At 40.4% G+C, this 24,498-nt stretch overlaps 1 protein-coding gene across 1 annotated transcript in view; it reads right to left on the bottom strand.

Moving 5' to 3' along the window:
* The window catches only part of LEO1 (LEO1 component of Paf1/RNA polymerase II complex), a 33,182-nt gene extending 9,460 nt beyond the window's left edge, over positions 1–23,722 (bottom strand). Inside the window, exons 1-9 of the mRNA XM_087821407.1 lie at positions 23,558–23,722; positions 11,497–12,252; positions 9,398–9,502; positions 7,960–8,054; positions 6,832–6,977; positions 5,993–6,077; positions 2,773–2,867; positions 1,911–2,045; positions 648–783 (exon numbers count right to left, since the gene is read on the bottom strand). Of these exons, the coding sequence (XP_087677533.1) occupies positions 648–783; positions 1,911–2,045; positions 2,773–2,867; positions 5,993–6,077; positions 6,832–6,977; positions 7,960–8,054; positions 9,398–9,502; positions 11,497–12,252; positions 23,558–23,615 (1,611 nt within the window). The 5' untranslated portion in view covers positions 23,616–23,722. The remainder of the gene's footprint in view (positions 1–647; positions 784–1,910; positions 2,046–2,772; positions 2,868–5,992; positions 6,078–6,831; positions 6,978–7,959; positions 8,055–9,397; positions 9,503–11,496; positions 12,253–23,557) is intronic.
* Between the last annotated feature and the right edge of the window lie 776 nt (positions 23,723–24,498).

Genomic DNA, 24,498 nt, shown 5'->3' with positions numbered 1-24,498 from the left:
CTTAGCTCAGAGTGCCCTGCTGCGCCAAGGAATGCACTCGCAGGAAGCAGGCAGGGCAATGGCCGAGACCTAGCAGGGGTCAGAGAAGACAGACAGGAGAGAACGAGGCTGTACCACTGCCTCCAGCTTCTCAAAGCAAGTGCTGCACAAAAGGCCAATGGTGTGAATACAAACACACACTCCATCGTTTAGAGACAATGCTCAACAGCTGAATTTGTGCCTAAGTGACAGTTGTGTCAGCTTTGAAAATCAACCAGGTAGAATGTCACAAACTGCCCTTAAAAACCACACCTCTTCTTTGCCTGATGCTCTAGGCCCTCTCCAGTTCAACCTGTCCTACTTTTTATTCTATTTTAGACTAAAGCTCTAGCAATCCCACTGGTTTTTGACATGGATTCTAAACCAGACACAAGTGATTTAATTATATTTGCGAGTATGTGCAGAAGTTCAGATTCTTTCAATCACCAGGTCTGTTTTAGGATGATCATTCATCCATTATTTGGTAAAAGCTTAAGACACGAATCCAGCACCCTATTCATGCCAGCTGGAAGGAATGGAGGTGGGTCAATAAGAGATGATTAACAAACGTTTTGGGAAGTGCTATTCTTAATATACCAAAAATCCCAGGATAAGCTTAGCAAACACACCTTAATCATCTCCGTGCGCTGGCATTCGGGATCACGACCAGCCATCGGTAAGATTCTAATCTTCTGTGTCTTTGAACATCTATCTGCAAGTGACAGGGTCATCTTTCTATGTGTGGCACTGTCTGTAGAGTGAGGTCTGCAGGAAATGAACAAAAATGTCTCATTATTTACCATCTACATTTGTGAGCCAGTCATATGAACATCATAAAAACAAAAGGCCAGTGACCATTTCTTAGTCTCTAGAAAAAACAGGCAGGGACACTAAACTGAATATACTAGGTGGGAGATTTTGAACTTTCTTCATTCAATGGCTCACTGAACCATTCTCATCTCATGACTAAAGTAAAAAATGGAAAGTTGGAACAAAAAAGGCATTACAAAGAGCGAACCCCCTCTAAAGTGGTATGTGGAGAGGCTCAAGCAGCATTTACTGAATACTAGGTGCCAGGCACAGTGCTTGTGTTTTACATATTATATGAATTCACTGTTGCAGCTACTCTGAGATAATTATTACATTTTGTACATTAGAAAACTGAGGCGAAGAGAGGTTGAGAAAGTTGCATAAGGTCACACAAGTGGAAACGGGACCCAAATACAAGTTTATCTGATTCCAAAGCCTGTATTTTTGACCATTACAATTCTCAAAAAGCTAAGTCATAACCAAGATTATTGTGCCCTTTAAACACAGCATTACCCAAGGAGGATGATCTGTTTTGAATCAAGGAAGGAAAAACCCAAATATTTCAGCGTAGTGGCTACCCAGTCTAGAGAAGAGAAAAGCTCTCGCCAGCTGACCTGAGTGGTCTGGGCTGCTAGGGGGATACACCCCTGGAATATTACTGGGTGCAGCAGCCTACGGAACAGGATGCCCCTAGCCCTCACACCCGCCCTTCCTCTGACTGCGTGCACACTAACAACCTCTAGTTACCAGTCTCCCAGATCCATCTTACTAAAAAGACAAGACACACTGACTAGTGAGTATTCTAGGCCTCTTCACAGTTACAGTAACCACTTGAATTAATAAGCTAGCATTCTGGTTTACATAATAGTCTCTTGTAAGTTTGGTCAGCACGACCTGGTACCCTATGAAACAGCAACTTTTAGTGCACTAGATAGGACAGCCTTTGAACCTAGAGAGCCAAGAACCAGATCTTGGCCTTTGGAAAACTATACTGTGAGATTATGTCAATCAGAAGTCAGGCATTTGGACAACATCTTTATTTCCCTGCTTTACTGTAATAGTCCGCTGATAAGAACAGTTACCTGAAGGTGAGTTTGGTTTTAAAGACGGCTTGTCCCTGGAGACCGGTGCCTTGTCTTATAAAAAGATGGTTGTGATCTCCTTGCAGTGGAGCTTTGTAAACATCAAACACTTCATTGCCCAGATGCAGAGACATGCTGAAAAGAAGGAACACCTCACATATGAAAAGCCATACAGCTTTCATCCTACCATTTACTTCACTTAAAATGTGATTCAACTGCTGATTTCTTTCCTTACACAGAACCCAGAAGAGAGTAAATAAGGCATGATGTGAAAAACAACCTACCTTGAAGTAAAACACGCTGTGGCATTTACTCAGCCTCTACTACCTTCGCAGTGAAAGGTCGTTTTTCTAAAATACCAACTTATAGCCCTGGCCAGCACAGCTCAGTGGTTGGAGTGTCGTCCTGTACACCAAAAGGTCATGAATTTGATTCCCAGTCAGGGAATACGCCCAGGTTTCAGGTTCGATACCCAGTCGGGGCCCATGCAGGAGGCAACTGATCAATGTTTCACTCTCACATTGATGTTTCTCTCTCTCCAAAAATCAACAAAGATTATTATTAAAAAACAGAAAAGATAAAACGTTGACTTACAGTGAGCAGGGTGCGATGGGGAGGGAAGCTGTTGTAACTTTTCCAAACTATTATGCTGTAGCCAAAAAGTAAGTTCACATTTTCAGCCACCAGCCTGTATGACCCTCAACTACCTATTTATTTCTCTCAGGTTTCCTATTCAATGCCAGGGACTAAGCAATGGAAATTCTTTAATAAGAGGTGGCCCGCAAATAAGGTCTTATTCCAAAACTCGATCTCTCCTAGCCACATCTGGGTGTTTCAATACTCCTTAGGCATTTGTGCTCACCTTCCATCTGTCCACTTGACTATCCGAGCATTGCTTTCTTTAATTTCATTTCCTTCTTCATCCCGTCGTATCCGCCATCGTATAGTATTTTCTACCTGTTTTAAAACAAAGGTGCCTTAGACCATAGTAGTTTATGCGTTTTTCCCTCAAGAAACACGTAACTATGTAGAACAATGCATAGCTAGTGACAGAAAAACAAAACATTGAAGCCCTCTTTTTTTTTTTTTAAAAAACGTATCTTTATTGATTTCAGAGAGAGGAAAGGAGGGGGAAAGAGAGAGATAGAAACATCAATGATGAGAGAGTCATTGATCAGCTGCCTAGCCCACAACATGGGCATGTGCCCTGACCGGGAATCGAACCCCGATCTCCTGGATCCTAGGTTGATGCTCAACCGCTGAGCCACGCCCGGCCGGGCTGAAGCCCTCTTTTTTAATAATCTTCAGATGTTGAATAATTTAACAATGACCAAAATATGCTCAAGTGAATTTCTGAGCTCCTAATGCTAGAGGCACAGAGGGAACTGAGTGCAGAGCATCTGAGCAGACGCTGAGTCTGCAGTAGCCCTGGGATGCTGTAAGGCACAGTAAGAGCTGCTAGGACAGGGGGTAAGGCTTGAAGCCCTGTGAGGTGGCAATTTAGAACTGCAACTCCCTACAGAAAGCAGGTTCTCTTACAGGGCTAAAAACCCTGTAAATGTGGGACCAAAACACAGTGCCTACTGGCCCTGGGAGATAAGGAGGCGCCCCGTAATGGGTAAGGAAAAAGTAACACCCTATGAAAATTAAAACCCCAGGTTTGAGCAGATTTAGAGTCTAGCTTTATCTTAACTACATGGAGGGAAAATACCAGGCAGATCTGAAAAACATGCAAGAGTTTTCTAAAATGAAAACCACTGTTACTGCAATTAAAACTCAGTGGGACTTCAGGGAAAATGCAGTACACTAAGTGCATGTAGTTTATCAGTGCTGCACCCTGGAAACCCACAAACGTGACAGTGAAGAATTAGAAAAGAGCATGCTTCAGGATAAAGAGAATGTGAATTATTAAGACGGCAGCAAGGAGTAGCCAACACTGCAAACTGACAGCTCTGCGCCTGTGCTTCCCTAGGCCTATTCCCCAACCTCAACCCTAAAAGCAGCTGCTCCCATTTCCACTTAGAATTTCTGGATCTCCATTCTGTTAGATGCGACTGTCTTTGCAACTGGCTTCTGATCATTCCCTTCCAGATTTCCCCTTTCCTTCTTTATTCCTCACCAAATAAATAAACAACTATAAGGCTGGCTGACTAAAGAACTCAAATAATATACATGAATTACATAGGATGTCATTCTGAAATTTGTTTCAAAATAGGGCACGGTGGGATATAGACGTAACAAGATTGTCCAACTTTACAAACATGAGAGTTTCTTATACTGTTCTCACTAGATTTGTGTATGTTTAAATTTTTCTTAATAAAGGAAACAAAATAATCTGTCACTATTCCTCCCTTCCCTCTCATACAGAATAGGTTAGCCACATGTAAAAATACAAACACATATGGACCATCATTAACTGAGAAGCCATCTGAAAAATGCCTTCTATTATATAAGGTGCTTCTAATAGTAATAATAACAATAATAATGATGATGGTGGTGGTGGTGATGCCAGGTCTTTCTCTATTGGAATGAAAGACACATTAAGGCACTTCTAAAGACAGGGGTACATACATAAACTGTACCCAGTTCCTTGCTCATTAAAAGATTAATTACACCACCAAGTGCCTCTAAGATTGGCCAGACTAGTCTCAAGAATATTAGTCAAGAAACAAAGGATCCGGTGTTACTCTCTATCACATGCTAAGGTTTTAAAAGACAGAAAGTCTGTTATACACCAACATTTTGTACTCTAAGCACCAAGGTTTTAGAGAAAACATTTATTTCTAAACTCTGGTGCTTATACTAGAGTCTGGTATTACATGATCTGAAAATATGATAGATATATTGATGCACTCGCTGATGCATCATGATAGAAAGTAAGAGAAAACGCAAAAATCAATAAAAAGTAAACACATCAGGAACTACCACATTAATTTATGTAAGTGATGGGAAACAACAAAAAGCAGTAGAATAATGCCAGAGGCACTAAAACAGGCATGAAAAACACATACACATGTTCCAAGGAAAAATATTAACAGATGGGCTAATGGGAGCTGGGGAGAGGCAAGGAAAAGGGCAGCAAAGAACAAAAAGCACTCTAAGCATTACACCTATTAATTCCATCACCTAGAGCGAGTTATTGGTGCCTGTTTATCTCCATTTTCTCATTTGATTTGCACTTTCATTAAGAGGGAGGAGTGGTGAAATATCACTGAAAAGCTTTGGAAGCCACGCATTTTGGACAGAAACTATTTTACATCAAGGTTCCTTAGGTACTTGTGGATTTATCAGACTTAAAGGAATCAAATTGTTCTAAAAATTCAGCCCCTTATTCTAAGAATGCCAGACTGTGACTTCTTAACATTCTACCACCACGTATAATATACACTGAAAAAGTAAGTGTTTAGAGGAAATCCTTCAGATTTAAGAATTTAAAATTTAGTATAATGAGTGCAACTGCTTCTTGGTCTTTGGCACAACTCAGCTCTAAAGCATCTGCTTAATCTACATCCACCTTGATTAAAGGCAGAGGCCTTCCCTGGCTAGAGGTAACCAAACAGTATAAGGTATCAAAGAGAAGTATTCATAGGAATTTAGTACAATAAAAAATCTCTCCTTAGAGTCAACAAGAACAATTAGAAGAATACATAGAAGGCCATACAGGGAAGTGTTAGGTATGAGTAACAAATTCTCCTTTTGTATATGATTTGTTTGTCCATATATCAAAGAGCCTGAAGAATTTCCTCTTGCAGGAAGTTGCTGCAACTTAACCCACAGTACATATGGAGATAGTTGTTCTAAAACACCAAACCATAGTACTGTGTATTCTGAAGGAAGTAGCCAATATTTTTTTAAAAGCATCAAAAGTATAACAGCAAGAAAAGTGAGAGAAAAGTGACACATTTACAGAGCAAAAGCTATATATTTTCTTCCTAAAAAATAACCTGAAAAGAAATACAACTCATTTGTTGATAAAGCAGGAAACATAAAAAAATCCTTTTCAAAAGCTCAAGTCTCATGTTAGTGTCTCCAGGTTTTACTTTATTAAAGAAGAAAAGAAAGGAGTAAGCATGAAACGGTACCTTTAACTTTAACCTGGTTCGACCTTCTTCATCCAGCATTTCCTCATCTTCAAATTCATCTTCATAATATTGAGGATCAAAAGGTCTACAAATTGTTTTCAAAATAACCTATTAATCATATTTTGTAAAGATTATCACTGCTATACAATAAGATATCTAGTAAGACACAGCACTATATTAAAAAATCATAATACAATTAAAAATCATAACAGTCAAATATCTTCATATTCAACTTTGAGAAAGTATTCAAATTATTGCACTTTCTTGAAATCTGGTGTTAATACATGTTGCTGGAAATAAAGTGCAAGCAAGACTAAAATTCAAAATATTCTTTAGTTTTATGTAAGTCTTCAAGAAATAGGCAGTACATGCCTATTCTGAAATGATCTTCCACGTCATTTTTCTTGGGAAGAAAAGTTTAAATCGCACAAGAACTTGCACACTATTAGTGAATAATACCTACAAACACTATTTATCTGAAACCATTAGCTTTTCTAGAACCACAATGGCTGCTACAGTGGACATTTGTCATTTCTCTAGCAAATTTCACTACTCTCAATTTCAGCGTTTTCAGAGCTATACTAGTCAAAAACACCCAAAGCTTATGTCTGTTAGTTACTAAGTATCACTGCTAAAGACAATTATAAGCATTCAAGTCTCCTTTATTGATATAATAGTCCATACTTTTTCTGTTACAGAATATGCTTGATTTATTTCTTCAGAGATACAGGACCAGTTTTCCATTATGTGATTAATCAACTCATGTAAATTAAGAAAAATATCAATATTCCATATATTTCTATCCAACATCTAGAAACACTTTTAACTGATCCCCTTACCTGGGCTCTACACTGAGAAAGTTGGGCAGTTTAACAAAATACAAGTCATTTCCTAAATCAGTGTTTACTTTGGGTATTTCTACTTCTATTCTGGTCTCAGGAATTGGCTCCTCCTCCTGTTGATCCTGAGGTAATCCATTTTCATCCTAGTAAAAGAAATCATAGAATTTCAGAGTTTTATGGGATCTTAGAAACGGTCTAGCTCAACTTCCACACTTTAATTACTTAGGTAGGCAAGAAGCCTACTGAAACATCACATCAGGGCTAAAGCAGCCCTCAATCTCATCCCCATTCCTACCCACCCAGCCCCAAAAAACCTCATGGGGAACAAGATCAGTTTAGAAGCACCAATATAAGAAAATCTCTTTTGTGATAATCTATCTTCCATGTACTCACCAACAGAAGTGTGAAATTAATCAACACTTCAATATGAAGTCACTCTATCAATTAAGATCAGAGCTTATCAACACAGCACACACACACTGCTTGTCATGAACAAGAAAAATATTTAAATCAATGGTTCACAAATCACAGGTCTAGTCTCTTAAAACATGGCACCGGCCGGGCAGTTCCTTCTTTCTTTTTCTTTTTTTGACCCAGTTTCCCCTAATGGTAGCATATCACAACCAGGAGACTGACCCTGCTAGAGTCAGATACAGAACATCTCCACACCACAAAGACTAATGATGCCCTTTCACAGCCACAGCCATTTCATTCTTGCCGTCGTCACTCCTTACTCTCAAACAACCACCAATTTCTTCATTTCTATAATTTTTGTCATTTCAAGAATGTTACATAAGTAGAATCATACAGTATGTAACCTTTTGGGATTGGCTTTTTTTTTCCATCCAGCCTGGCACTTCATCCAAGCTGTTGCATCTATCAATAGTTCAATCCTTTTTATTGCTGAGAAGCATCCCACAGTACGAATGTGCCAGGGCAATTATTTCTACTCTCCCTCAAAACCAAAAATTCCCTCATAACTAAGAAAGTCATGTGTTCATTTTATTTTCATACCCCAATTCAGTTACCAACTTCCTCTTCTTGGTGTAAGAGAGACCCATAGTCTCAGAAACTTTTTACTTAGCCTTGAATAAGGGCCCAGTGCACACTGGTAATTTTACTTACAATAGGCTGTCCCGGCGTAGGTGGTTTATCTTCTCCATCACTCCCGGAAGAAATATCATCTGCACCTCCAAAGAGATCCATGGTTCCACTATTATCTTCAATATAGGAAGAAAAATACGCAGTATTAATATCTATAACAAAGGTTCTTCAAAGCTATCACTTCAACATATTCCTGGAGTTTCTGGACCACACCAGGAAGCCACCCAAAAACAACTCTGAACCAGGCTCTCAAAGACCTGACGAGTGTCTATGGAGAGGGAAGGGGGCAAATCCAGTGAAAGGAAAGCTGTAGAGGATGCACTTCCTTCTCCCTTCATTTACTGCATCCTGTGCTTCTATTTTCCTTTAACCCCAGGAGCCCAAATGTCCTCCTACAGTCTATATACTCAAAGTTGGGGCTCTAACAGTCCATACCGGCCTATTCTCTACATAGTCCCTCAGGTTTTAAAATTACAGGATCATGTGTACCCAGGCCCTCCTTCTCACAAGCAGAACTTCACCTGGGTATAGGCAAAACAACAATAATCTGTAATAAACCTATAAATCAAGATGGGGCAAGAGGGGATGAAGAGAAAGATAGCAGGGTGGTGAAAAAGTGGACTGCTTGAAATTGAGATCACAGAAGTGTTACAATTATTGGTAATGATATAGTCTAGGATAAAACTGTGGGTTACTGAGACAAAGTAGAAGACAGATCACTGAAAAGGGAGAGGCAACCTACTAGAATGGCCAAAAGCCAGCACAATGACAACAAATGCTGGCAACAAACCTACCTTATCTAACACTGGTTTCTTTTTTATGAACTCTTCCTTTAACCCACAGCTCAAAGAACCAGGTTCTTCATCTGATATTAACCTGTTAAGAATCTAGTAAACAAAATAAACTGACGAACTAAGTAGATCCAGAGGCATGGAAGCATGGAACAGACTGATGAATCTGGAGGAAAGGGGGGTGGAGGGGCGGGAAGAGATTAACCAAAGAACTTATATGCATATATGCATTGTCTATGGTCATAGACGATAGTGTGATGTAGGCCTGGGGTGGCTGGGGGGAACCAGGCGGAGGAGGGCAATGGGGGGGGAAGTGGGGACATCTGTAATACTCTCAATAAAGATTTTTAAAAAAAAGAACTTTAGAACAAGTTGTCCTGGAACTGTCATTCAAGCTGAAGAATGAACATTGAAGCTTCCACCTGAACCAGAGCCTCAGCTCCTAACAACAGAGTCACTCTAACTATAAATGAAGAAACAAGTTCTTCAAGTGACACAGTATCAACAGTTTCTCATATCTGTACAACTCCCTGTGTACACCAAATGTATCCATATTCTTTCTGTGAATCTTACAGTCTGGGGTAAATGCCCAGGGTTGGGCGTGTACTACAGCTAACTGCAAAAAGGAGAATAGAAAAAAATATGTAAAAAAGAAGTAACTGAAGTACCTTTTGGTACCTCAGTGTCACTATCCGCTTCTGAATCAGATGCAATTGCATTCTTGCGTTTCATTCGCAAAACTTCATCTTCACTATCACTGCCTCTTGCAGATTCTGTAAGAGTAAAAGTAGAGGTCCTACATAAACACAGTCATATCATAACTTTTAACTTTGCGTTTTAAAAGCAACAGTGAGGATAAACAAACTGTGGTATACCCATACAATGGAAAACTTCTCAGTATTGACTAAGAAGGAACTACTGATACATGAAACAATTTGGATGAATCTCAAATGCATTATGCTAATTGTAAGAAGTCTAAGTAAAAGAAAAAAGGCTACATACCACATGATTCCATTCATGTGATGACTTTCCCAAAAGACAAACTGTAGTGACAAAACAGACCAGTAGCTGTCAGGGGTCAGAGGTGGGGAAAGAATGTGACTACAAAAGGGACAGTATGAGGGAGTTTTTTAGGGTGACAAAACTGTTCTGTATCTTGACTGTGGTAGTGGTGGTTACACAAATCTATACATGCATTAATATAAAGAACTGTACATACAAACACAAAAATCAACTTACTATAGTTAATTTAAAAACTAAAGCTAATAAAAAAACACACTGGTTTCTCAAGGCAGAAAAACTTGGTAGAATGAGAAAAGCAGTACTGAAACTCGGGATTAAATTTATCTGCAACTCATGACAGAAAAAAAAGAGGTAAAAATTCTGCAATGGAAGAGACAAACACATCATGTTTCTGTATGGTACAATTGTTTACCTAATTGTAAACTTAAGAAAATCAACTGAACCACTGCAGAACTAGTTAATTAAGCAGAATGACCAGCTAGCTACATGATTCCCCACTATGACCCTAGTCTTAGGTTAGTCAACTAGTATTTGAGAAGTAGTGCATGAACCTTAACAATTCTGATAATAGTACAAATAACTCTACCCAGAACTAGTTACTGAATACTTATTGCAGTCTTATAGCTTATATAGACCTATATCCATCTCTCGAAATTTTCTGACCTCTTCTTCTAAATCATGCCAAATGTGGTCTTGAATACTATCCTGTGAGGTATGTATTATTGGAGAGAGAAAAAAACCTCCCCCGATATTTAAGTTAAGGAAATAGGGTTAATGTGTAACTACAATCAATCACCTACAGAAATGAAAAAATCCAGATATTACTTCTGGAAGACTTCCAACGTAATCAAGGTGACTTTTATGTAATACAAAAAAATAAGATCTCTACATTTAAAAAAATATTCTACATGAAGAATGCGTCAACTTGAGCAGAATAATGTAAGCGACTATTATAAAAGGGGGTCCAGAGCCAAAGGTCATCTGTATGTTTCCAGTATTCTTTAGGGAATGAGTATTCTGACCCAGGCACGTGTCCCTAAGGTGAGAATGCAAGCTTCAAGCTGTCACAACTCACTGACATCATTCAGCTGTTTTCCATTTCCTGGATGTTATGTTCCTCAGGCAACCTCCTGATTATTATAAATTGGCATCCAATGTAGATTTTCCCCAAAGGAAAAATTCAATGATAAGAGAAATCACTGATCTTCTTAAAACAATTTTGTAATTCAATTTTTATAAATTAGTTTCTTGTGAATTTAATTAGTTTGAGTAAACTTGGAGCCTGAGTATCTCTGGATGATCAAATTTGGATCTAAAAACAGGAGCTGGAACATGCTGTTCACACCTCAGTACAGCTACCCTATGGGGATGTTTCAATGGTATTGTTTTTTCCACCAAGCAAATCTATTCTTACCTGAGGCATGCTCTTCAGTTACCCACAGAAATGGAACCACCTCTGATTATTACATAACTACTCTCACACCACACATCCTTCTCTAAGACTGTCCCTTCAATTTTTTTCTTCCTGATCTACCATCAATTAACAAATGGAAGGGGATAGAAATAATATACAGATTAGGAAAATTTTAAAAAAGCAAAATGTATAGAGTTAGAAAAGACTGAAATGGAGGGACAGGAGAGGGAAAAAATAGAGTACTAAAGCTGAGACTGCAATGGGAAAAAACGGATGGATCTGTATCAAGATGCTTCTACTAACCCATTTTGATTCTCATAAACGAATTACCTGATTTATGGTCCTGCTCTTCTTCATCATCCGAGTGCCTGCGCTCTTCGTCTGAGGCCTGCGGCCTTTCATCATCAGAATTTTGCATCTTCTCCTCGTCAGACATCTGTGGCCGTTCATCATCATCAGAATTCTGCTTCTCATCATCATTATCAGAAGCCGCTGGCTGTTCATCATCAGAATTAACCTTCTCCTCCTCAGACAGCTGTTGCCTCTCGTCGTCTGAAAGCTGCGGCCTGTCCTCATCATCTGTGTTCTGCATTTTCTCATCATCGTCAGAATTCTGCAGCTTATCTTCATCAGATCCTTGCGCCCTCTCCTCATCATCAGAATTTTGTATCTTTTCATCATCCGACTGGTCGCTTTTATCTTCTCTGCCCCATTTTTCGTCATCTGAATGTGCTTTTTCAGAACCTTCAGCTTCTGAGTGATGGCTCCCTCCATCTGATCCATGGCCTTCATCTTCATCATCATTATGGGCTTCTGATCCACTGTGCTGATCGACATCCGAAGGATCATTGTCTTCACGGTCAGAATGCTCAGAAGGTTCGGATCTATTGTCTGATCTCTCGGAGCGATTATCACTCCCACTCTGATGAGAAGCTCCCTCGTCCTCACTGTCATCTCCAAACAATTCCTTATTACTTGGTTTTCCTGAATCACCTCTTTCATCCTGATCACTTTCACTTCCAGAGGCATTACTGCCAGATGCCGCATTCTCTTGATCAGAATCCGAGTCTGATCCAGAATCAGAATCTATGGAATCATATAAACACTGGGTGATGTCAGCAGAAAAAAACAGAGTAAGGAACATGAAAAGCCCATCCCAACACAAAAGCAATGAAACTACTTGTCAAAAACTGTTAGTATCAATTTTCTTGGTACTCTGGGAATGAACCAAAAGTTGCAGCAACCTGGAGAATGCTTGTCAAGAAAAACCAGCTGAATTTTTCAAAAGAAAACAGAACTTTGTGGTGTTTTACAGTACCCTAGACACACCTGCCACTCCCCACTACTCCGCCACTCACTCCCCAGCTCAACAGTGCCCTGGAGATAACAGCCTGGATACACACACTACTACTGGAGGGAGCAGAAGGGACCTCATTCAAAGAGAATCATGGTTGTTAGTTTGATGTCTGGCAGATTACTGAAGGACTGGCTCAGAGGGCTTGACTTTATCTCACCTAACATGGAACCCTCTCAATGTTGAGGCAGCTACTTGAAAGTGTTTGTCAAAAACATTTACCAGCAAATGTATTAGTTGTCTCAACTGGAACAATGGATAGCAGACGGAGCAAATAATAGACTAACCAAAAAGTTTGGGAGGAAAGGACAGGGAATTAAATAATAAGGGGATTAAGGGCTTTTAAAAGCAAGAACACATACTTGCCCAGGGCTGTGCACACACTCAGGAAAGAACTGAAAAAGTCATAAGCTTTCACTGCTGGCTGACCTCAGGCTCTGCATGAGCAGAAAATAAAGGAAAGGACGGGTTGTAAACTGCCTGGTTGAGTACTGAACTCATGCCCCAACATACACACTGAGCTGATCTGTAAAGACTGGGAGGTTTTTTGGGGGAGGGGCGGAGGAGGGTCTAGGCATTTAAGGAAATCTCTGTCCAATCACTAGCTGACCACTAAGCTAATAGGACAGAGTCTAATTGGCCACACACAACAAAGATTGCAGACTTAACAAAATTAGTTCAAAAGACTAAACAATAATTACAATAACAAATAGTAGCAACAAATCCTGGGGAGGGGGAAGAAAGTGATTTCCTGAGTTGTCACATTATATAATATTCAAAGGCCCAGTTATCAACAAAAAATTATAAAGCAGGCAGAGACAAGAAAGCATGTGGCCCATACATACCAAAAAAAAAGGCTACAAACTGTCTTTGAAGAAGCCAAGACAATGAAAATGATATCTTGCCAAATAAAAAATATCAAAAAAAGGTAGATATTATTTTAAAAAACAAATAGAAATTCTGGAGTTGAAAAGTGCAATAACTGAATGAAAAATTCACTAAAGGTGCTAAATAGCAATATGAACAAAAAGAAGAATCAGCAAACTTGAAGACAGGTTAATTAAGATGAGCCTGTGTGAGGAACAGAAAAAGGGGAAAAAAATGAAGAAAAATAAATCTAAAAGACTTGTGGGATACCACTGAGTATACCAACATATACACAATTGGAGTCCCAGAAGAAGAGAAAGATCAGAAAGAATATTTGAAGAAACAATGACCAAAAACTTACCAAATTTGATAAAATACATCAACCTACATAGGCAACAAGCTCAATGAACACCAAATAGCATAAATTTAAAAAGAACACCTAGACACATCATTATCCAACTGTGGCGACAAAGACAAAGAAAGCATCCTGAAAGCAGCAAAAGTAAAAAACTTTTTCCATACAAGGGATTCTCAATAAGGATAACAGCTTTTTCTCATCAGAAACCATGGAAACCAGAAGGCAGTGGGATGACATATTCAAAGTGCTGAAAGAAAAAGACAGTCAACTAGCAAAATTATGCTTCAAAAATGGACAGCCTGGCCGGGCGTGGCTCAGCGGTTGAGCATCGACCCAGGATCCAGGCGATCGGGGTTCGATTCCCAGTCAGGGCACATGCCGGGGTTGCAGGCTCAGTCCCCGGTTGGGGGTGTGCAGGAGGCAGCCGATCAGTGACTCTCTCATCATTGATGTTTCTATCTCTCTATTCCTCTCCTTTCCTCTCTACAAAATCAATAAAGATGTACTTTAAAAAAAAAAAAAAATGAAGGACATAAGAGCAGCAAAAGAAAACATAATTTGGATTTCCTCAAAATAAAAAACTTTTGTGCAATGAAGGGCATTATCACGAAAGTGAAAAACCAACATACAGAATGGGAGAAAATATTTGCAAACCATATATCTAATAAATGTCTAGTATCCTGCCCGGCCGGGCGTGGCTCAGCGGTTGAACATCGACCTAGAATCCAGGCGATCAGGGTTTGATTCCTGGTCAGGATACATGCCCGGGTTGTGGGCTCGATCAATGACTCTCTCATCATTCATGTTTCTATCTCTCTCTCCCTCTCCTTTCCTCTCTCTGAAATCAATAAAGATATATTAAAAAAAAAAAAGTCTAGTATCCAGAATATATAAAGAATGTTTACAACTCAATAACAAAAACACAATCCAAGTAAGAAATTGACAAAAAATCTGAAGACATTTCTCTAAAGTTATACAAACAGCCAACAAGCACATGAAAATATGCTCAACAGCCAATCAAAACCACAATGAGACACCACTTGACTCCACCAGGGATAGCTACATTAAAAATATAAAATAAAACAAGTGTTAGCAAGGATGTGAAAAAATGGAACCCTCAAACATTGCCAGTATTAGTGTAAAGTGGTCCATTCGCTAGGGAAAAGGGTTTAGTTTAGCGATTTTCAACATTTTCATCTCATGGCACACATAAAGTAATTACTAAAATTCTGCAGCACACCAAAAAATATATTATAATTTTGCCAATATGACAAAAAAAATAGGTATAATTTTGATTGATTCACCAAAAAAACCCCCAAAAATTGTAATTACCCATTCTTTTTGCTCCAAAGTGACTTTTTAAAAAATCAGGTGCCTGTACTTGTATATAAGGATTTCCGGTACCAAGAATTAACCTATCAGACACAATCTTATTATTCGATGTGACCAATAGATGCAACTCTATTATATGACCTATATAATATTTATGGTTCGAGACAGGGAATTCACACTGGCTGGCTATTGTTGTGTTGGCTGTTTTAATTTTTTTTTTTTTAAATCTAAGGGAAAAGAGGTCAGTGCCCTTAACTAATTAGTTAGGTACTGCATGTTTTAAAAATTCTTGTGGCACACCAGTTGAAAATCGCTGGTTTAGCTGTTCCTCAAAAACTTAAACAAAGAGTGCATTCTCCCTCCGGGGAGCATGCCTGCACCCTTCCCTTCCCCGCTCTTCTTCCATCTCCTAACTCTAAGGGACCCCATGAGACTTGCAACCAGGGGAGCAATGGGCAGTGGCAGTCCGTCCCAGGCTAAACCCCTGAACCTGTCCACAAGGATCCCTTTTCTGACTCTCCAGTGAGCTGACAGCAGCCCCACCTTGCCTCACTTCTTTCTCATAACACTTCTCAAGAGCCAAAGCAAACCTGTCTAGTCTCTCTCTTGTTGCTTCTTCTATCCTAGATCCTTCCTTGTTTCACTGTCCCCAGCTTTAATAAACAAACTCTATTAAAAAAAACCTAAAAAAAGACCTTAAGCAAAGAATTACCATATGATTCAGCAATTCCACTACTACATATATACCAAAAGAATTGAAAACAGGCACACAAATACGTGTACACAAATGTCCAAAGCAGCACTATTCAAAGAGCCAAAAGATGAAACAATTCAATGTCCATCAACGATTGAATAGATAAACAAATTGGCATATATACATACAGTGGAATATTATTTTGCATTAAAAAGAAATTATGTGCCCTGGCCAGTATGGCTCAGTTGGTTGGGCGTTGTCTCATGCACAGAGAGGTTGCCAGTTTGATTCCCAGTAGGAGCACATGCCCGGGTTGCAGGCTCCATCTCCAGTGGGGATTGTGCAGGAGGCAGCCAATCAAAGTTTCACCCTCACATACATGTTTCTCTCTCCCTCTCCCTTCCTCTCTCTCAAAATCAATTCAAAGAAATATTTTAAAAATAAATAAATAAAATAAAAATGAAATGCTGATTCATCTAAAATGTAGACGAACCTTGAAAACATTATGGAAAGTGAAAGAAAACAGACACAAAAGGCCCATATATTGTACAATTCTATTTATATAAAATACCCAGAACAGGTAAATCCATAGAAACAGAAAGCACACTGATAGCAGATGGGAGCTGGAGAAAGAAGCAACAAGAAGTAACTGCCTAGTGAGTAAATAGTGATGAAAATGTTTTGGAACTAGATAGAGGTAGTGGTTGTACAACATTGTAATTAAACTAAATACCACTAAATTATTCACTTTAAAATAGTTAACTTTGTTACGTGAATTTTACCTCAATAAAAACTAATTGGCAAAATTAAAACATTCCAAGATAAACTAAAACAGAGTTTATTGCTAGTAACCTGCCCTCCAAGAAATACTAAAGGCAGTACTTCACACTGAAAAGAAAGGACAGTGGACCTGACCAGATAGCTCAGTTGGTTAGAGCATTGTCCCGATGGGCCAAGGTTGCGGGTTCATTCTCTTGTCAGGGCACATACAAGAATCAACCAAGGAATGCATAAATAAGTGGAACAACAAATCAATGTTTCTCTTTCTTTCTCTGCCTCTCCCTTCCTCTCTCTTTAAAATCAGTAAATTAAAAAATAAATAAATAAATAAATAAATAAATAAATGGACAACAGACTCAAATCCACATAAAATAAAGACACACCAGTAAAGGTAACTAAATAGGTAAGTATAAAAGTCAGCATTAATGTTTCTGAACAACTCCTCTTTTTCAATTAGATAAATCCATGTCACTGGGCAGAAAATGGATAAAGAGGTAATTTGTGACAATAACAACATAAAGGCAAGAGAAGATGGAGCTATATATTTTTTAAAAATTTATATACTACTGAAGTTGGTATTAATCCAAACCAGATGGTTATAAATTAAGATACTATTTGTAATCACCAGAGTAACCACAAAGAGAAAGAAAACTAAAAAACAAACAGAAAAAACACAAGGGAATAATAACAGCACATTAGAGGAAAATCAGTTATAAAAGAAGACAGTAATAGAGGAACTGAGGAACATAAAAGATATGACATATAGAAAACACACAGCAGAGGATCCAAGGTGGCGGCACAGTAGGTGGATGTTAGTCACCTCCTCCCAGGACCTAACTGGAATTACAACTAAAATACAGAGCAAACAGCCCTGGCCAGTACACTAAAGGGTCACCAGTTTGATTCCGGTCAGGGAACATGTTCGGGTTGTGGGCCTGATCCCTGGTCAGGGTGTGTGCGGGAAACAACTGATCGATGTTTCTCTCACACTGAGGTTTCTCTCTCTCCCTCTCTCCTTCTCTCTCTCCAAAATCGATAAAAACATATTTTAAATATAAAAATTAAAAATAAATTTAAAAAATAAAATAAAATATAGAACAAACAACCTAAACAACCAACTGAAGACTAAAGAGCCTTATAACCAAGGACTTAAAGAAGCCTGAGACTGGTAGGAAGGGTGGAGACACAAAAAGGGCTGTCCTTGTTCCCACTGGAAGCGGCTGAGATTCTGGATGGATATCTCAGCTGCAGGGAGTTCCCCATGAAAAGCATGGGGTCTCAATCCCAATTCAGGCTCCCCCAGACCAGAGCACCAGAGCCTGGAAGGGACTCCCACATAACATCTGCCTGTGAAAATCAACGGGAATTCTGTTGGCTCAGAAGAGACAGGAGTCTGCTAGAGACCCAGGTGGCCTCTTAAAGGGCCACTGCACGAAATCTTGTTCAGAGCCACTCACCCTGGGCTCTGATGAAAAGGCAGAGCAGACTAGAGTCGCTTGAAGAGAGACTTGTGTTTGTGGCTCACAGGAAAGAGCTGAAAGGGCAGCCGCCAGGCTCTCTGTACTGAGCCACTCTCCCACATGCAGGTGCCATATTTCTTGGGTGGAGCACTCCCATCCACAAAGCATCAGCCTAGGGGAATGCAATGGCCTGAAATCTGGATTCCCTTTCACTCATCCAGCAGAGTTTACACCCTGCTGAAAGGTCAGCTGCCTGGGCTGGGGTGTAGAGGTCTGGGCAGACTCAGGGGGTGTCAGTGACTGAGTCATGTGGCTTTGGGGCGCGAGTCATGACCCTCACTTTCCCCTGAACCTGACCGGCACCTCCTCCTCATAGATCTGCTACACGGCTCTCAGGGCTCCCGGTGGTCCTGCCCTCCTAACTCCTGGTGGCTCCGCCCTTTTGAGGTCTGGGAAGAACACAGAACAAGACAGAGTTGTGTGGATCTGAGGCACCTCCCCTTCATGGGAGATCCACTAGCTCCATCCTCCCAACTTCTGGCAGCCCCAACATGCTGAGATCAGGCTTCTGACAGAATCTGAAACAGACTGAGTTCTGTGGCTACAGGATGGGGGCCTTTTTGCCCTCACGTGCCAGACCGGTACAGAACCCTCCATTCATATGTCCAAATCTTGGCCAATTTGGACCTGATAAACTCTGCTGGCCTCACTCTGATGACTCCGAGACCCTGCCCCAGCACAAAAGTGTGCAAGCACCCAGTGGGTGGCAGCTAGACTTGGTATACCCTGGGACATTTGCTGAGTGGCCTCCGACTCAGCACTGGCACTGAGTTTGAACCCGTATCAAGCTGGTAAACACCACTTGCTCCTACCTGGTAACTCACTGAGAACCTACCTCATGCAACTCAAGTACCGCCGGAGGCTCTTTCAGTGACTGGCAGGCAGCAGGTTGAGGCAGGCAGAGGTGGTTCTCAGGGTGCCTTGAGACTTTTGCTGACCTACCCCTGGCCTGGTGCTGGCAAAAGCGGGCCTTGGTGCACAGCTTGGTCCTTCCCACACACACCCAGGCCCAGGATAGGCAGCATCACTTTGTAGCTTCAAACAGACTGACTAGGGCCAGTCCCAGGCAATGTCTGACATTGGCCTGCACCGGAGTCCCTCCTAAGAGTCTCTAGAACCCTAAAGATTCTACCAAAAGACTACTAGAACTGATATATGAATTTAGTAAAGTAGCAGGATACAAAATAAATAGAAGTCAGTTGCATTTTTATACACCAATAATAAACTATCAGAAAGGGACTCTAAGAAAACAATCCCACTTACAATTACATTAAAATAAATTTACAAGGATGTAAAAGACCTGTACTTGGAAAATTACACTATAAGACACTGAAGAAATTGAAGAAGATACAAATAAGTGGAAGCATGTATCGTGTTCATGGACAGGAAAAATTAACATCATTAAAATGTCCTTACTACCCAAAGCAATCTATAGATTCAACACAGTTCCTATCAAGATACCAATGGCATGTTTGATATAATTAGAATATTCCAAAAATTTATATGCAACCACAAAAGACCCTGAATAGCCACAGCAATCTTGAGAAAGAAGAACAAAATTAAAAGAATCACGTTACCAGATATCAAACTATATTACAAGGCCACAGTAATCAAAACAACATAGTACTGGCATAAAAACAGACATATAGATCAATGGAACAGAATAGAGAGCCCAGAAATAAACCCACGCCTTTTTGGTCAATTAATATTTGACAAAGAAGGAAAGAACATACAATGGGGTAAATGTAGTCTATTCAGTAAACGGTGCTGGGAAAATTGGACAGATACATGCAAAAAAATGAAACTAGACCACCTTCTTACACCAGACACAAGAATAAACTCAAAATGGATTAAAGACAAATGTTAGACTCAAAAACCATAAAAATTCTGGAAGAAAACATAGGCAGTAAAATCTTGGACATTTCTCATAGCAATATTTTTTTCTGCTATCTCTCCTCAGGCAAGGGAAACAAAAGAAAAAATAAACAAATAGAACTACATCAAACTAAAGAGTTTTACACTGCAAAGGAAAGCATCAACAAAATGAAAAAGACAACTCACTGAATGGGAGAACATATTTGCCAATGATACATCTGAAAAGGGGTTATTATCCAAAATTTATAAAGAACTTATAAAACTCAACACCAAAAAAAACCAAATAATCCAGTTAAAAATGGCCAAAGAACCTGCACACTTTTCCAAAGAGGACACACAGATGGCCAATAGACATATGGAAAGATGCTCAAAGTCACTAACCATCTAAGAAATACAAATTAAAACCACAATGAGTTATCACCTCACATCTGTCAGAATGGTTATCATCAATAAATCCGCAAATGACAAGTGCTGGCAAAGATGTGGAGAAAAGGGAACCCTTGTACACTGTTGGTGGGAATGCAGATTGGCGCAGCCACTGTGGGAAACAGTATAAAGTTACCTCAAAAAATTAAAAATGGAACTGCCTTATGATCCAGCAATTCCACTTCTGTGAATATATCCGAAGAAACCCAAAACACTAATCTGAAAGAGTACATGTTCATTGCAGCATTATTTACAATAGCCAAGATGTGGAAGCCCAAGTGCTCATCAGTAGATGAGTGGATCAAAAAGTTGCAGTACATTTACACAGTGGAATACTAATAGCTATAAAAAAGAAGGAAATCTTACTTGTTTTAACAGCAAAGGTAGACCTGGAGAGTATTATGCTAGTGAAATAAGCCAGTCAGAGAAAGACAAGTATCATATGATTTCACTTACATGTGGAACCTAATAAAATAAACTAACAAATAAAATAGAAACAGACCCACAGATACAGGGAACAGCCTGACAGTTGTCAGAGGGGCAGGGGGTTGGAGGACTGGATGAAAACGGTGAAGGGATTAAGCAAGAAAATAACAAAAAAACATACCTTATAAACACATACAACAGTATGGTGATTTCCAGAAGGAAAAGGGAGTAGGGAGAGATAGACGAGGGTAAAGGGGAGATAAATGCTGATGGAAGGAGACTTGACTTGGAGTGGTAACACACAATCCAGTGTACAGATGATGTATTATAGAACTGTACACCTGAAATCTATATAATTTTATGAGCCAATGTCACCCCAATAAATTCAATAAAAATAAAAAAATTGTAAAAGAAAACAAGTAGCAAAATGGCGGAAGTCCTTCCTTATCAGTAATTACATGGAAATGGATTAACCTCTCCAATGAAAAGGCAGAAATTGGCAGAATGGATTTAAAAAATGATTCATATTTATGCTGTCTGCAAGAGACTAACTTTATAACCAAATATACAAATTGGTTGAAAGTGAAAGGATGAAAAAAGATATTCCATGTAAACCACTCAACAAACTAGGAACAAAAGGGAACTTCATCAACCTGATAAAGGTCATCTGTGAAATCCCCACAGCTAATATCATGTGTAGTGATGAAGGTATGAATGCTTTCTTCCTAAAATCAGGAAGAAGGCAAGGATGTCTACTCACCGCTTCTATTTAACACTGTACAGAAAATTCTAGCCAGGGCAATTAGGCAAGAAAAAGAAATGAAAAGTATCCAAACTGAAAGGGAAGAGTAAAACTATCTCTATTCACAGATGACATGATCTTACACGCTAAAAACCTTAAATAATTCACACAAACATTACTAGAGCTAATACATTCAAGGTTATAAGATAGAAAAGATGAACATACATAAACAAGTTGTATACATTATCAATGAACAATCCAAAAATGAAATTAAGAAAACAATTCCACTTGCAATAGTATCCAAAAGGATAAAATACTTAGGAATAAATTTAACCTAGGAGGTACAGGATTTATACAATAAAAACTATAAAACACTATAAAAAAATTAAAGACTGCCTGGCATATTTATGCAAGAAATAAACACCCTGATCCTAGGTGGAGATTCTACCCATTGTTACGCCAAGAAATTTGTCAAGCATAGTTATTTTCCACAACTCTTTTAGCACAGGGAGATAATGAAATATGCTAGGCATAACAGGAATTACCCTGTCACATCCACACTACCTTTGGAAGTAAATCCTAGAGTCCTATTATGGTAAGATGAAAGTAAACAAGAGACTTACAAGAAGGTAATACGTGGAGCCCAGAGAAGCAGCTACCGCAACACATCACTTCCCCATACACTGAGTTTGCAATGGGAAAGCACTACAGGATACATGTTACTAGACTACTCTTTCTACTCATCCAATTATTTATCAAATATGCACTAAGCATCAATGTAAGCTGGCGGAGAAGGGTGGAGAGCAATCTTTTCATCATTATATCCCCAACACCTAGCAAAGCAGCTGGAACATGATGGGGCATCAATAAAAACTTGTTGAATTCATTAACTTCATGGAAGTGAGTCATGGGAGGGTTCACATGGAACTGTGACTTGAAAGGCAAACGGGATATGGACAAGCAAAAATGAGGGGAAAGTGAAAACATTAGCAAAGGTAGTGGTACATATAGGAATCTATACATCTAGGTAGCATATAGGGCTCTGTATGTCCAGACTCATCCTGACAGAATCTCTTGGAAGATTTCCACCTGGTGCTCCCTTCACTATACTCTACAAATATGAATAAACCGGAGTTGGAGAGAAAAAAACCACAATTACGCGCTTTGCTTAGGAAATATACTGATAACGTTACTTTGAGCCGGAAGGTTGCAAGAATTTTGAACTTGGTCTTGAATCCCTTCTCACTTAAAATACAGTAACTACTTTCCATATTTCAAACTGAAGTATCTATAGTCCTTGTGCCAGATATATTTCCATGCATCATAAACATTCATTCATTCATTTCATCAACAAATCCGTCATCTCTCCTCTCCAAACACAGACCCCATACGCTCCTCAGTCTAATACCACAGACTCAGGAAATTCCGGAGCTTCCGCGCAGGCTCTCACGGACACTCTCCCTGGTGCGCAGCGCCCATGAGCAGCCCTCCCCTGCCCCCCTCCCAGCCTCCGCACCCCCACATCTCAAGCTCCCCATCACACCACGGTCTGTCCGGTTCCATCCCGGAGGGCATTCTCGGTCGCTCTGTAAATTCGCCCACCCATTCCTCCGATTCCCGAACACCTACCTCCCACTCACTCACAAAGAGCCCTGACTCTGCGCCAGCCCGGGCGAGACCCGTCCACGCCGGACCCCAAGGGTTCGCGCCTCCGCCCCTGCCCCGCGACCCCTTCGCGCCACACTCCCCCAAGGCACCGCGCGCTCCACCAACACCAGGAATCTCGAGGCGCACCCTCTATGCCTGTCCCTCCCCTCCCGCCCGCTGGGGAAGGCTGGCACCGCCGCTGGAGGCTGGCACCCCCCGGCGTGCAGGGGGCGCTGAGGCGGGAGGGGAGGAAGCGCGACCACTGGCACGTAGCGTCGTGGCGTTCGCAGACCCGGAACAGGGCTGCCGTCTGGATCCGGCCACAGAAGGCCCGCCGCGCGCCCCTCCCGCGAAGCCTAGGCGACCCCACCTTTACGCTCAGCATCGCTGTCGGCATCGCTCCCGAAGAGGTCCTCCATATCCGCCATGGCCGCGCACGTCCGCCGTTGCCTAGGCTGGGGGCTGCCCCCGGCTGTCTTTACGGCACTGAACCAACGAAACGCGACAGTGTCGCAAAGATTCGCTCAGAGGCTCCTTTGCCTCTGCGACCTAGTTTTCTCTCGCACCATGAACCTAGGCTTGTCGTCGTTTTATAGGTTCACACGGTGGGCGAGCCCCGCCCTTTCTTCCGTCGGTTCCTGCGGGCGCGGATTGGTGGGCGGGCGGGGCTTGGCGCCCTCCGCTGCGGGGCTCGGGCGGCGTTCAACCTGCCTGGAGCGCCTGGCCTTTGTTTCACACTGATGCGTGCTGCTCAAGTTGTTGAGAACTACGAAGCGCTGTTTTGTGTGTAGGTTGTATCTGTTGCTGTTTGCCGTATTAGTAATCAAAGCATAAAATTTAAAAATTCATTTAAAAATAATAAACAGGTTAACATATATAGCATTTTTAAATCTTAAATGACTAGATTTTCCTAAAAAAAAAATTAGAAGACTGGAATTGTTTCACAGTGTTGAAAATATCTTTACTGTCTGGCTTAAAAGAAGACAGTTGAGCTCTCCGACGTGCTTATTTTACATCCAATCTGTTAAAAGAAGGCAGCTGAATTCTGACACCTGCTTTTACATTCCGTCTGTTCTGGTTGATGGCATATGAAGAAATTCCGGCCTCATGCAGGTATGTAAGTGACTGGGAAAGGGAGGCGCTTTCAGAGCCCTCTCCCAAAGAAAGGGTCTTCCTCCCACCACCCCCGCTTTAGAGCAGTGTTATCTCAGACAGCAAAAATTTCCATCCTAATCCAGTGCACACATTATGTAAACTATTGAAATAAATATGTCACAAAACAATACTTCCCTTCTAAGATGCGGTCTAAGA

This window comes from Miniopterus natalensis, chromosome 1 (assembly GCF_054644295.1).
Source record: "Miniopterus natalensis isolate mMinNat1 chromosome 1, mMinNat1.hap1, whole genome shotgun sequence".
NCBI lineage: Eukaryota > Metazoa > Chordata > Mammalia > Chiroptera > Miniopteridae > Miniopterus > Miniopterus natalensis.
Note: the sequence above shows the minus strand (reverse complement) of the source record. Positions and strands in the feature narration are given on the sequence as shown.